This window comes from Equus caballus, chromosome 14 (genome assembly GCF_041296265.1).
Source record: "Equus caballus isolate H_3958 breed thoroughbred chromosome 14, TB-T2T, whole genome shotgun sequence".
Taxonomy (NCBI): Eukaryota; Metazoa; Chordata; class Mammalia; order Perissodactyla; family Equidae; genus Equus; species Equus caballus.
In genome coordinates, this window is record NC_091697.1 from 100336863 (window position 1) to 100350798 (window position 13936).

A 13936-nucleotide genomic window follows, 5' to 3' on the forward strand; every position below is an offset into this window, starting at 1 on the left:
AAATTATTATCAAAGAATTTTAATGACATGAAGAAATAAATATTCATGATTCAATATAATACGCTCACAGTTTTATCTTAAAATATATATAACACAGAAATCTGGAAAGTAGACCACAAAGGAATAGGCTAAGACTTTATGAGTGTTAACTTCTGGGTAGTGAAGTAGACGGGAAATTTTTATAACTAGAAATCATTTTTTATTATGTTGAACTGTTAAATTCATATGTTCTTAACTGATTTTTTTGAAATCTAAGATATACAGAAGTTTGAAATTACATATTAATCGTACCAATAAATAATATTTTTTAAGTTTTGAATCTTTTCAATTTAGGAAAAGCATAAATTTGATAAATAATACAAAATTTTACTTTGTTTCACTAACTCTTTGAAATATATCATAAATATTTCATGGATCTCTGTCCTCAGAGCATCTTCATTGAAGTGAAACAGAATTCACTGAAGATAGAATTATATGAATTGAACATCTTGCCCACATTTGCATTCTTGAATGGTGAAGTTAATGTTGATCTATGAAAGTAGCATGTGATCAATAAACACTTCACTACAATACTGAAAGAAATTTTTTGGAGTAACATTAAACTTTGCAGGTGATAAGTAATCTGATCTCTTCTTCCTTTCAAGCCAAGAATTACCACCAGTATATCTTCCTAGCCTGTTTGCCTACTCTTTTGTATAGTTATCCTTTATCACAGTCATCCTCTCATATGAAGCCAATGCCCCCCCCAAAAAAAATAGGCGCCAGAAGATCTACTTTACTATAAAGTTTTTTGTATATAAAAAGAAGTCATACATTTCCTAGAAAATACCAACCTTATTCTCCTCAATGTTTTTTCTTTTTCAGATGAAATTATGTTCTTGATTGGTCTTAAAAACAATAAATTTCTTTCCCTTTCTGCATATTTTAAAATATACAGCCCATTTTGTTTTCAAATTAATTACTAAAATTAGTAAGTAAATATAAGAAGGCTAATAAAGGTGAAAAATCATTTGAGGGCTTCTTATGTTTAAAAAGCAATCCAAGATTTTCTGAAGATAAGTTTTTATGGGATAGAGTTTTTTCCATTAATTAAATCTAAGTTAGCAGATATTTATTGTCTATAGTACACAACATGAGTAAGACATGGTCCCTTTCCTTCTCTCAATGAACTTATAACCTTGTTGGAAATGGGAGGGAAGATTTGACAGATAAAATACTATCTGTAACGCAAAGCAGAATTCAGTGGTGGGGGAGCACTCACCCATTTGTAAGTATCAGGAAAAAAAAAAGACTTCATGGAAGAGGCAGCATTTGCAGTGGGCCTTGAATAATGAGGAGAAGTCCAGTAAATGGAGATTGGGTAGAAGATACTTGGAGGAAGAAAGAACAAAAATGTGGACATGGCAAAGGCTGATCATATGCAGAAAAGAACAAGTAGCCTGGGTCGACAGGAGTATTGTGAACATAAGGATGTAAAAACAGTTAAGGCTGCTAAAGTAGATTGAAACTCTACTTAGTAGGTAAACAAATAGGGGTCAACCAGAGGTGAGCATTTCAACCTTTTCAACAGTATGATGTACTAAGCTAGAAGTGAAAAGCAATATTTATATTTATGGCTCACTGTTTATAAACAAGAGATAAATGGCATCTAACCTACTCTAAAATAATAAACTTATTAATGTCTAGTAAGTAATCATGAAATAAGAGGAAAAGTCGTTGCCCGTCTCCCACTCTATGGCTATTGCCATGAAAAAGCAAATGATTTTTATCTTATGCCTTGAATCAGTACAAAAAATTTAAAACACATCTTTTTCAAAATAAAGAGGCCTACTATGTTATATTTAAGAAAACTATAGAATCGTGGAAAAAATAGACAAACATTTCATAACTGATAGTTCCTAAATATAAAGTATTTAGCCTTTCACTCTAGGTTGTGCATTATAAAACACATATACTCAGACTTCATTAGAGTTAGCTAATAGACATGAAAGGCAAACTTTTAAACATACTATAAAATGTGACATATATTCGTATGGATATACACTACAGTTAATTTTATAATAAAAAGTCAAGAATAAATTGAGTGAAAAAACATTTGTCAAAATTTGTACTGGAGGAAGCTTTTACTTCAAGCAAGAGAATTTTTCATTCCAACTGTGTAGTCTTGTTCTAATCTCTTTCTGTTGGAAGTAAGCCAGGATATTCCACCAGCTTTTATTAATTATTACCAAATAAGCTATTTTTTAAATTGGTGTATAAGAAGTCTGAGGAAATAATGATAACTGAAAAGCTGCTGAATCTGAATTTTAAGAGATTTTCATTATATATATATATATAATTTTTATACATTTTATATATATATATAAACACATGTAAATTGTAGAGAAGTCAAAAGGTATTCATGTTTTTTAAAAAAGAAAAATTTTACTGTAACTTTTTAGGTTTTTAAAGTAATGTTCCTTTTGACCTGAATTATTCAAGTGAATACTCGTAATATATTGGGTAAATATTCCTAATTTACAACCTCAGAATGATTAATTTCCGGGTCAGAAGATGACTTAGATATTTGTTTCTGAACATTGGTAATGGCTGTTTTAAGTGTTGCAGCTATTAATATGTGTCTGTGTCCAGATCATCTCTGATTATTACTTCGTGATGACTCGGGTGTAGATTATAAAGAAAGATATTAATTAAGTAATATTTTGTTTCAGATTCAACCAACTCCGGAGACAACATGTATACTTTAATGAACGCAGTACCTCCTGGAGCTAACAGGCCTAATGTAAATATGAATTTTTTAAAATTTTGAAAAGTTTTTGAAGACTCAAACTCTTAAGTGCATTCCATTGCCTGGATGCTGTTTAAGCTTTATATTTTATTGTCCAGGAGCTTATTGAATATCAAAAACATCAAATTCTCTCTCTGTTCTGGGTTGAAAAAAACAATGCACAATATATATAACAAAATATTTCCTATCGGTGTAATTTAAATGTGAAATTGAACCTAATACCATTAGAAAGTGTTGGTATGGTAACACCATAAAATGTGGCATTTTATCTCAAATACCTAATAATACTATTTGAAAATGACAGATAATGTATAATCATTTATGTTAACCTCATTTTTAGCATCACTAATTTGTTCATTGCGGTTGTTTTTTTTCCTGATAAACTTGAAAATAAATTAGAAAATTGAGTATGCTTGTTTTTCTTTAGATTTTTTAAATCTGGAGTTTAAATATAGAACTGAGGCAGTTCTACAGAATTTGAGTGTTCTTAATAAAGCATATGGTCGTGACTTTTCCGTGAAAGCTTACGGGAAAGTGGTATTTTACTTATCTATGCTATAAAACCTACATGTTAACAAAAATATTTGTAGCTCAATACAGTTAATACACAGGTATATATGAATATAGGCTAGCTCAAATTAAAGAAAAATTAGAAGATGTATAAAGAAGTTTCGTAAGTGTATCGAAAGCCAGGAATGAAATAATTAATATAATCGAGCTTCCTAACAGTGAAGACAACAAAGGGAGACTTTAAATTGTCCAACATGGCATAGTACTTGAAACATAGCTAGTCCAAACTGAGATGTGCTGCAGTATACAATACACACTGGATTTGGAGGACTTAGTATGAAAAAAAAATCTCATTAAAATTTTATGTTGACTATATGTTGCAATGATAATTCTGACAGAGAGTAAATAAAACATGTTATTAAAATTAACTTCACCCTTTTCGCTTCTTAAATATGACTGCTAATAAATCTTAATTTACTCATGCAGGTCACATTTGTGGCTTGCAGATGATTTCTGTTAAGCAGCGCTGCCTTCAGTAATCACTATCTGTTTATATCATCAAATAAATTCTTTTTCAGGAAAAAGAAACCCTTTTCTGTCAGTAATGTCTAAAAGATGTTTTCACGGAGATTTTAAAGAATATTGAATATGATAATGAACAATGTTCATTTTAGAAACGCAGGAAAAATATAGGAAAGCTCTTCCTACTACAATTTCATATCTTAAAACTTGATATTGGAAAGGCAGGGAGTAGGGAGGAAACCCAGAGCATATGGTGCTGAAGACATTTCTGTGGGCAGCTCAGCTGATATCATCCAAGTATGTTCCGCTCTGGTTCTCTAACCTGTTACAAAGATAAGAGATCCAAGAAGAGTAGAAGATGAACATGTCACTTTTTCAAATGTCATTCATTGCAGCCAGAGGGAGTAAAAGCAAATGCCTGCTGAGGGCGAGGCTGCAGTTTATGTGCTTTGTGCAGACACACCTACAGTCCTCCTGTCTTCTAAAGCACTGTGGGGCCAGATAAGAGGGCCAAGCCTGGGAGGGTCACAGGCTGTTGGCCTCACCAGCACCAGTTTATCAGCCCAGATCTAAACTATGCTTTCTACAAAAACGGAATAGCAACAGCAAGGTCAAAGTTAATTTCTTTGACCTATCATTTGAGGCACACATATTCCAAATTATTTACTGAAAATCAATCCATGTGCCTTTAGGCAACAAAATTTTAGGCAACAGAATTGGCATTATCCTGGGAAAATCTATGAGCATGTGGTTTACATGATGGAAAAATCAGAAATGATGGAAAGCTATTTCCACACACACTTGTTGGCACACAGGTTGTCTACTGAGGGCAGTTTTTCCCCCCAAAAACCTGTATGATTTGTAACCACTGCCATCCCATCTGCACACATAAATACACACGTCATATTCAGAATTCTGCACCATACAAATGGCAGACATGCTGCTTTTGGCATGGGGAATTTGAAGAGCAAGTGTTTTCAGTAGGCTCTCTTAACTGTAAACATGAGGTAATTATCAATAACTGGTCTTCAGACTTGGGTCTGGACTTCCTCAGAAGCATTCCGGGGAGTTGGGGGAGAGACTGAGTGGCAGGCCCTGAGCTCGCCACCACCGCTCCACCACAGCACATCTGTTCACATCTGTTTGGTACCAGCCTTCTAATGTAAGATTTCACTTAGAAATAAAATAATACCACTACTTTAACAACCATTAAATAAAACTGCTATAGACTCTCGGATTGTCCTTGAACTGGCATATGTGAGACTGCCAAGAAGAATATTCAGCTATCCCCAAGGAGCTAAATGTATTTAACTTGCAAGATGAAATTATTTGTTATGTGCATTTGAACAAAGATAGATTGTCTGCTAATAAAAATGTTAATGTTGGCATAATAATGTTCAATTATTCTTATTAATAAGCCAATACCTTTAGCAGCTTCTTAAGAATCACCTCTGGTTTATAATAAAATTTGTCAATAGCATAGAAGAGAACGCTTATCTTCTCATTTGCGCTGGAATGTGTTACTTTCTAGTTGAGGATATCTGAAGAAGAAAAATTTGGATGTGAATGAAGATTAGCCTGGAGATCCAGAACAGAGAGAAGATAGGCTGAGGGAGGTAGGGTAGTCCAGTTAGAGAATCTACAGGGCTGAAAAAATCTAGGAAAGTAATCTCCATGACTTGAAAATGAAAATAAGCTGCGGAAGTGTCTTATAATGTTAAAGATAGATATTGTAACAGTGAGATTATCAGTTGTTTTCAGTGTGATCACAGTCATTTTCTTCATTTTTTGAATAGTTTCCAATGGGCCCTGGGTCAGATGGTCCCATGGGTGGATTAGGAGGAATGGAGTCACATCACATGAATGGCTCGTTAGGTAAGGATATTAAATTTGATGTTTAGAAATAAATTCAAAACAAAACCTTAATTCTACATAGTGGAATTATGATTTGAAAACTTCTTCAGTATGTAGGAGCTTATTTTGAAATGCTTCAACTTTTACCTCAGACTGATATTTCAATCCACAGTATATTGGTTATGATGACTGGAAATTATTTGAAAATCAGAAATGTGAGAATTGTTCTACCCTAGCTCACATTCACAGGTGCTTACTTTAATCTATCAAAATCTGCATGTTTTATGATAAAGGGAGACATTGCTGCTTTGGGCACCTTTCGTGGTGCCTCGCCTAGAGGGCTGCCGTGTCCTCCCAGCTGCTTGTCTCCAAAGGCCGTGGACACAGTCTCAGAGGGACTTCAGTGCTCTGCAAGAATTCCTTATTTTGTTTTTGTATTTTAATGCTTGTATCTTTTTAAAAGCAATATTGGTAATCATATTCTGGATAATCTGAATGAATCTCTTAAGAGAGAACACTGCGCACATTGTGTTTATGATAAAGCTGATTTCAAGCAGTGTAATGGTTGAAAACATACTTCATAAATGATGCCTTCTTACCACATGAAGCCAAATATCTGCAAGGTGAACAAAAAGTTTCACAACAGTAAGAAAGAGAAATAAATGGTCCAAGACTGACTGGGTCACACAGCGCCCTGTATGTATAGGCAGGCCGGACGCAAAACCAAAAAAAGACGTTTATTTTATATTTGTATGTTCAAGTAACATTATCATACACTATTTTAAAAGTTGACAGTGGGGTGGAGGGAACCATCTTTTACTTGAGTTGGAGAAACTATACCCATGAATAACTTAGCTTATACACAAATTTCACAACCCCACCCAAGGTCAGGAAATGCCATCCTCTGATACTATGAAAAGCTATGTAACTTCAATAATCAAGAAATTATTTGCAACATATTGATAGGCTTTTGTGCTTTTAAGGATTCATACTTATTTTGCCTAGATTTCAAAGCCTTAATTTTTACTGTCCAATTATGGTAGCTCTAGTCATGTGTGACCATTGAATTTTAAGTTAAATTAAATGTAAAATTCAGTTCATCAGTGGCACTGCCACATATCTCGTGCAGAGCCACATGTAGCTAATGGCTACCATCAAGGACAGCACAGAGAAGCATTTCAATCATCATACAGAGTTCTACTAGACGGCACCATTCTAGAGTTTTACTTTCCAATTTATTGGAAAATAATTCACTTTCCAGTCTTTTAATTTGTAAAACTATTCATAAAAAGATGACATTTGGTCATCATTAGAAGATTCTCAGTTATATTATTCACTAGGATAGAATTTGCAGACGAGTTTTACACATGCTTGGCATATGGCTTATTACTTTCTATAATGAACATTATTGCATATATTTATATATACATAATTATATAATACAGTCAATATTTAACAGTTTATTATGCCTGTTTATTTATAAACTAGTCACGTTAATAAGCCCTCACTTTACTTGTGACTGTTGACTGAACGCTGTACTACTAATATATTATAATATTTTTATGCCAGGAAAATTCATTGTTAAAATAGTTAAAATAGAGCTAAAATTCTGGCAAAGAGCTGATTATTATTCTTTGTTAGCTAAGTTATGATTCTGTTTCTTAAACAAGAGAAATTAGTGTCGATTGTTCATTTCTTCTAAGAATTAAAATAAAACTATAATATTATATCTTGAAGACATTTTTACTTTTGATGGATTGCCATGAATACTGATTGCCGTCGGATTTTTAATATTATTAAGAATACTTTGCTTTTTGTTATTATAGTAAAATATGGTTCAGAATATTGTCAGAGGTTGCAAATGTCCCTTTTATATTTTATCAAATTTACGGAAGCGTCATTTCAGAAAATATATTTAGAGATCTCTCTTGCTCTCTACATATATAAAAATATATATACAAATATGTATTAGTATACACATTTTAAAATTTTTAACTCAGTAATATGTATACATACACACACACATAGTCATGCACCGCATAAAAACGTTTGGGTCAATGACGGACCACATATACGACAGAGATCCCGTGAGATTAGTACCATATAGCCTAAGTGTGTAGTAGGCCATACCATTTGGTTTGTGTAAGTACACTCTATGATGTTCACAGAAGGATGAAATCTTCTAACAACGCTTTTCTCGGAACGTATCCCTATTGTTAAGCGACTCATGACTGTATCTAATATTTCACTTTCAGGAATTTATGATAGTAATAGTTTCCTTCATTCTGCTATTACCAAAAAAAATAGATGACTGGGAACTAGAGGTACAACTCTTCCTTGCATTTGTCATCAGATGGTACTTACTCACCATACAATTTAAGAGAAAAGGAATTTTTTAAGATTCAAAATTTCAGAAGATATACACTGGAAAATACATACAGTGTACTGCATTTATTTCTGTTAAAGGAGTGCTTAATGTATAAATGAAATCATTACCTAATAAAGACTATCTTTTTATATTTTGTTTCAGGCTCAGGAGATATGGACAGTATTTCCAAGGTGAGCATTGTGTATTCTATGTTGCTTTTTTATCTGTAGTTTATTCCACATGGAACTCTTATTAAGATTATTAGACTAACGTTATGAATTTTGTCTTTGAGCAAGAGTTTCAAAGTATAAGGCCAGCTATAATTAAGTGAAAGTTAAAAATATTAATACATATAATCTGTGGGAAAGGGTAAAACAAGTCTTTTAACAATGTTCCTGTACATGCTAGGGTTCGTTTACAGGGCATGCTGTACATGATTAATTGATAGCCTGAGTAATAGCCAATTTAATCACGTTATGATATTACATATTTGTAAAGCAAACTGACATAGTTTATATAGTCTTCTGAAAACGTAAAGAAGTCTAGTGCAACATGAGAAGAGGCAGAGTTGAAAAAGTGGTTATTATATGTTATAAGGGTGTTGCATTTGTACATCTCACTTGTCTTTCAAACCTGCCTTAGGCAATGCTGATGTCCTTGATCATTATTCTAGTTCCTCAAAATAGAGTAAGAAAGTAATTAGAAGAAAATTATATTAATACAAGTAGGAAAGTGAGCCTTCCAATAGCACATGCCTGCGTTTTTCCTCCTCCTGTAGTTTGACTATCTAAAATTAATCCTTTGCTAAGATGTCTTATTTTTTTAAGAATACCTAAATACTTTTTAGGTCATGATGAATTTAAAATAGTACTCTGCGGGTCAAAAATATATTTAGAATGGCTATTAAGAACTAATTATTAACTACCACTAGAATGACTCTCTTACAAGTCTGCTTTATACCAATGAACAGAAATTCATTAAACGATGACTTCATTTTTAATTCTTCTAATTTATATTTACGCATACTAATGTAAAATTCCTGATGCCAAGGAAAATAAAATAAAACTGATTGAACTACAAAACCTTTTAAGCTAAGACATTAAGATAAAAAAGGAAAAAGTTTCAACTGGCATTCTGACATTGCAGTTGTCCCTCAATATCTGCGGGGAGTTGGTTCTAGGGCCCCCGTGGGTACCAAAATCCACCGATGCTCAAGTCCTTTAGTCGGCACTCTATGGTGGGTTCCACATCCACTGATTCAACCAACTGTGGGTTGTGTTTATAGAGGGTTAGTTGATCACGGTGATGATCCAAGATTGGTTGAATGCACAGACGCGGAACCCATGGAAATGGAGGGTTGACTGTGTATCCACATTGCCTGACTACTTGACCTCACAGGTTCTGCCTGCACTTTGGATGGCCATGTTTTGGAACAATTGGGAAAGTCTTTCTTTCCTAAAAATAGATAAATATTTATAATGGGCACTAGCTTACCTCTGTGAGAAACAGTATTAGGTAAGCCTTTGAAAAGCCTGTTTTAAAAATAAGATTAACTGTATAATTCCATTAAAGCCTTCTCTCTGGGAAGCGCCTTTTACAAGTCAAATGACCATGATTGTATCGGCTACCTTATATATCTAACAAATTGATGTTAGCTGAATTGTGCTTTGTGGTCAGCAGTAAAATTTTTAATGTTACGTTTGAGAAGCATATTCTAATATCTAAATATGATTCTTCGTTACACAAAGTGGGATCACCTAGATTGCTTAAGGCCATCTTCCTAAAATTCCCACTAACAACCCATAACCTTGTACATTAGATAGATATAAACAAAATTCTATACGGGAAAGTACCTTATAATTTATAAAGCACTTTAGAAATTTTAAATAGAGTCATAATGCCAAATTAAATACCGTCTTCTACCCTGCCCGTATGTCAGATCTGTCGCTCTTCCTTCTGTGCTCATTTTCCCATTCCTGTTCCCAGAGACAAGTTTTTCCACTGCGCTGTGCCTACTGCTGATAACATTCTCTTGCTTAATGATGTATTGCTTATTCTTTGAGCATTAATTGACCACCCATTGTGTACTTTTGTGTACCAGGGTATTGCCTTGTGCACTTTGGGGAGATACAGAAGACTTCTTTAAATACAAACATAATCTTTGCCCTCAAGTGGTTCACACTTGGGCAGGAGTTCCTTCATGCAGTAAACATGAATGTGCCAAGGCATTATTCTGGGATCTGAAAATCCAAAGATAAACATGGTTTGGTCTCTGCCCCCAAGAAGCTCAGTAAAACTGAGACCAAACAGATGCAATAAGGAAAAACTTTTACAAAGCAAAGTTCAAATACGTTTCAATTAAGATAAGAATTATCCCCAAGTAACAAACATGCCACTTAACAATGTACTAGAAAAATGACTAGGTGCGTCTGCCTTCAGATGAGCTCCTAGGCAGCTCATTTCTGAACTGCCCCACTCCAGATTCGTTGGCTCCAGGCTCTAACCAGGCTGTCTAGGTGATGGTACCACTAGTGTCTGTTCCGTCTTCTCTACACTAAAGACACTTTTTCTCTAATCAGCAGCAGCATGCGTATTGTATATACACACACGCACACATATGCCCAGTTATTTTCCTCGCTGCCTCTTTCCACTCACAGCCTAATTATTTCAGTCTTTTACTCCAAGCTGTGTACATTGTCACTAACTCAGTTTTTCCCACCTTCCTTCTCCAATGCATGTCCAGCTATCTCAAGAAACTCTCAGCTCCCTTTTGTTTTCTGGCTTCATTTCTTTCCAGCCTATTCTTTTTCTAGTCATTCTTGTTTGTGAATCAAAAGATAATCTTGACCATTACTGCTTAGCAGCGTTGTTCAAAACCCCTCTTAACTCTCTCCAGCTACATCTTCCTAGTTCTCCAATTAAACCTGTATTTTGTCAAGCATCAGTATTACATATTTTTTTAATTTCTTCCTCCATTTTTAAATGTTGTTTATTAGTACTACTTCAGTTCTTCTACTTTTTTTTATTGTAAATATACTCTATGTGAGATAAATAAAGAGTACTGAAGTGAGAATCAGAAAGCCTGGTTCAGCTTCTTACAAGTTGTGGCAACATCTTACTTGATGTCTCTTAGGCTTGGTTTCCTTAGCTGTAAAATAGAGCTTGTAGTTCATTCCCTGCCTACTTCATAAAATTGTTGAGAATCAAATGTGAACACAGTCATGCGCCACATAACAATGTTTCAGTCAATGACAGACGGCATATACGACGGTGGTCTCATGTGATTGTAAGGGGGAGCTAAAACATTCCTATTGCCTAGTGACATCACACCCGTTGTAGTGCAACACATTACTCACTCTTTTGTGGTGAGGCTGGTGTAAACAAATCTACTTCACTGCCAGTTGTATGAAAGTATAGCACATACAATTTCGTATAGTACATAATACTTGATAATGATAATAAACAACTATGTTACTAGTTTATGTATTTACTATACTATTTATCATTATTTTAGAGTGTAGTCTTTCTACTTATTAAAAAAAGTTTACAGTAAAAGAGTATGCCACGTTATGCCAGCAGCAGCCTCATACATCTCGTGTCTCTTGATCACATCATTTTCTCTTGTGCTGATTTAATCTCATGTTGTTTTGTTCATCATGGCCCCCAAGCATACAAAATCCACTGCTGATGAAATTAAAAGTAGTTAAGGACTACGAAGGTGGAAAATCAGTGATGGTTATTGCTCGCCAGTCGGGCTGTCCCATTCCACCATAGCTACGATCTTACAAAACAAGAACAAAGTGGTGGAAGCTGTTAAAGGATCTACTTCATTGAAGGCAACAAGACTAAGACAAATTTGAGAAGGGCCTATATCAGACATAGAGAAGCTTCTAATGACCTGGGTTGAAGACCAGACACAGAAGCATATCCCTCTCAGCACAATGGTGATCACAGCCAAAGCAAAAAGTTTGCAATGTTGAAAGAAAAGGCTGAACCCAACTACAATGTTGAATTTACTACTAGCTCTGGGTGGTTTAAGTGATTCAAGAATTGTTATTCATTATATAAGGTGAAAGTGAGTGGTGAGTCTGTGAGTGCTGATATGAAAGCAGCTGAAGAATTTTTGGAAACTCTAGATAAGCTGATTGTGGAGGAAAATTACTTGCCAGAGCAAATATTCAGCATGGATGAAACCTCCCTATTCTGGAAATGGATGCCTGGAAGGACTTTCATCCATAAGGAGGCCAAGTCAATGCCAAGTTTCAAGGCTTTTATGGAAAGTATAACAGTCTTGCTTGGGGGCAATGTTGCAGGCTACAAATTGAAACCCTTTGTGATCTGGCACCGCGAGAACACCAGGGCCTTCAAGCATATCAGTAAACACACACTGCCAGTGGACTGTAAGACCGGTAAGTCATGGATGACCTAGCTCCTCTTCCAAGATGTGCTCCTGAATTGCTATGCCAACAAAATGGAAAAGTAGTGTTTGGAGAATAACATAGCTTTCAAGATTTTACTTATTGTTGGTAATGCTCCCAGACATCCTCCCTCCTTTTATTGGTAATCTTCATCCCAATATCAAAGTGGTATTTCTCCCTCCAAACACCTCCTCTTTGATCCAATTGAGTTGTAGCAGCTTTTAAGGCCTAAGACCCGAGGATGACCTTTGCCTAGGCTATTGCTACAGCTGAGGAAGACACTGATATAATTCTGGAAGGATTACAACATTTTTGACTGCATTAATAACCTTGTTTGGGGTGATGTCACCAAGGAGTGTTTGAATGGCATCTGGAAGAAGACACTCAAGAGGTCAGTCCATGACTTCAAAGGATTTGCCAAGGATGAGGAGGTTGCAAAAATTAACAAGGTTGTGGTTGAGATGGCAAACAACTTTAAAGGATTTGCCAAGGATGAGGAGGATGTTGACGAGCTCCTGGAGGTGGTTCCTGGGGAGTTGACTGATGAGGAGTTATTGGAACTGGAACAGGAACGCATCGCTGAAGAAGAGGCAAGAGAAAAGGAAACTGCAGGAGAAGAGAAAGAAGAAAAACCTCTAAGAAAATTCAGTGAAGTGTTTAGCAGAAGCTTTTGCAGACCTCGACAAGCTCCTTAAAATGAAAACATGGACCCCAACACTGAAAGTTGTTCATTAACAGAGGAATGTTCACGGTGTGTTATCTGCTTACGAGCAAATCTGTGATGAGAAAAAGAAAGAAACCAAGCAAATAACCATGGAGATATTTTTGAAAAGAGTGACCCCTCCTCAGGAAGAGCCTCAGCAGGTCCTTCAGGAGCTGTTTCAAAAGAAGGCATTGTTATCATAGGAGGTGACAGCTCCATGTGTGTTTTTGCCCCAGAAGACCTTCCAGTGGGACAAGATGTGGAAGTGGAAGACGGTGATATTGATGATCCTGACCCTATTTAGGCTGAGGCTAATATGTGTGTTTCTGTCTTATTTTTTAACAAAAAAGTTTAAAAAGTAAATTTTAAAAAATAAATTAAAAACTTTTGAATAGAAAAGAGCTTATAGAATAGGAGATAAAGAAAGAATATTTTTGTACAGCTATACAATGTGTTTGTGTTTTAAGCTAAGTGCTGTTACCAAAGAGTCAAAAAGTTAAAAAAAAATAAAAAGTTTATAAAGTAAAAAAGTTACAGTAAGCCATGGTTAATTTTTTATTGAAGAAATAAAAATTTTTTTTATAAATTTAGTGTAGCCTAAGTGTACAATGTTCATAAAGTCTACAGTGGTGTCCAGTAACACCCTAGGCTTCACGTTCACTCACCACTCAGTCACTGACTCACCCAGGGCAACTTCCAGTCCTGTAGCTCCGTTCATGCTAAGTGCCCTATACAGGTGTACCACTTTGTATCTTTTATACTGTATTTTTACC

The 13936-nt window shown here is 35.0% G+C and overlaps 1 protein-coding gene across 18 annotated transcripts in view; it reads left to right on the forward strand.

Annotated features, from left to right (window-relative positions):
- SSBP2 (single stranded DNA binding protein 2) overlaps positions 1–13936 on the forward strand; it is a 293363-nt gene that overhangs the window by 262860 nt on the left and 16567 nt on the right. For all 18 annotated transcript variants that reach the window (XM_070234613.1, XM_023618064.2, XM_070234612.1 and 15 more), the window contains 3 exons: positions 2712–2782; positions 5617–5695; positions 8205–8233. In XM_070234613.1, coding sequence (XP_070090714.1) covers positions 2712–2782; positions 5617–5695; positions 8205–8233 — 179 coding nt within the window. The remainder of the gene's footprint in view (positions 1–2711; positions 2783–5616; positions 5696–8204; positions 8234–13936) is intronic.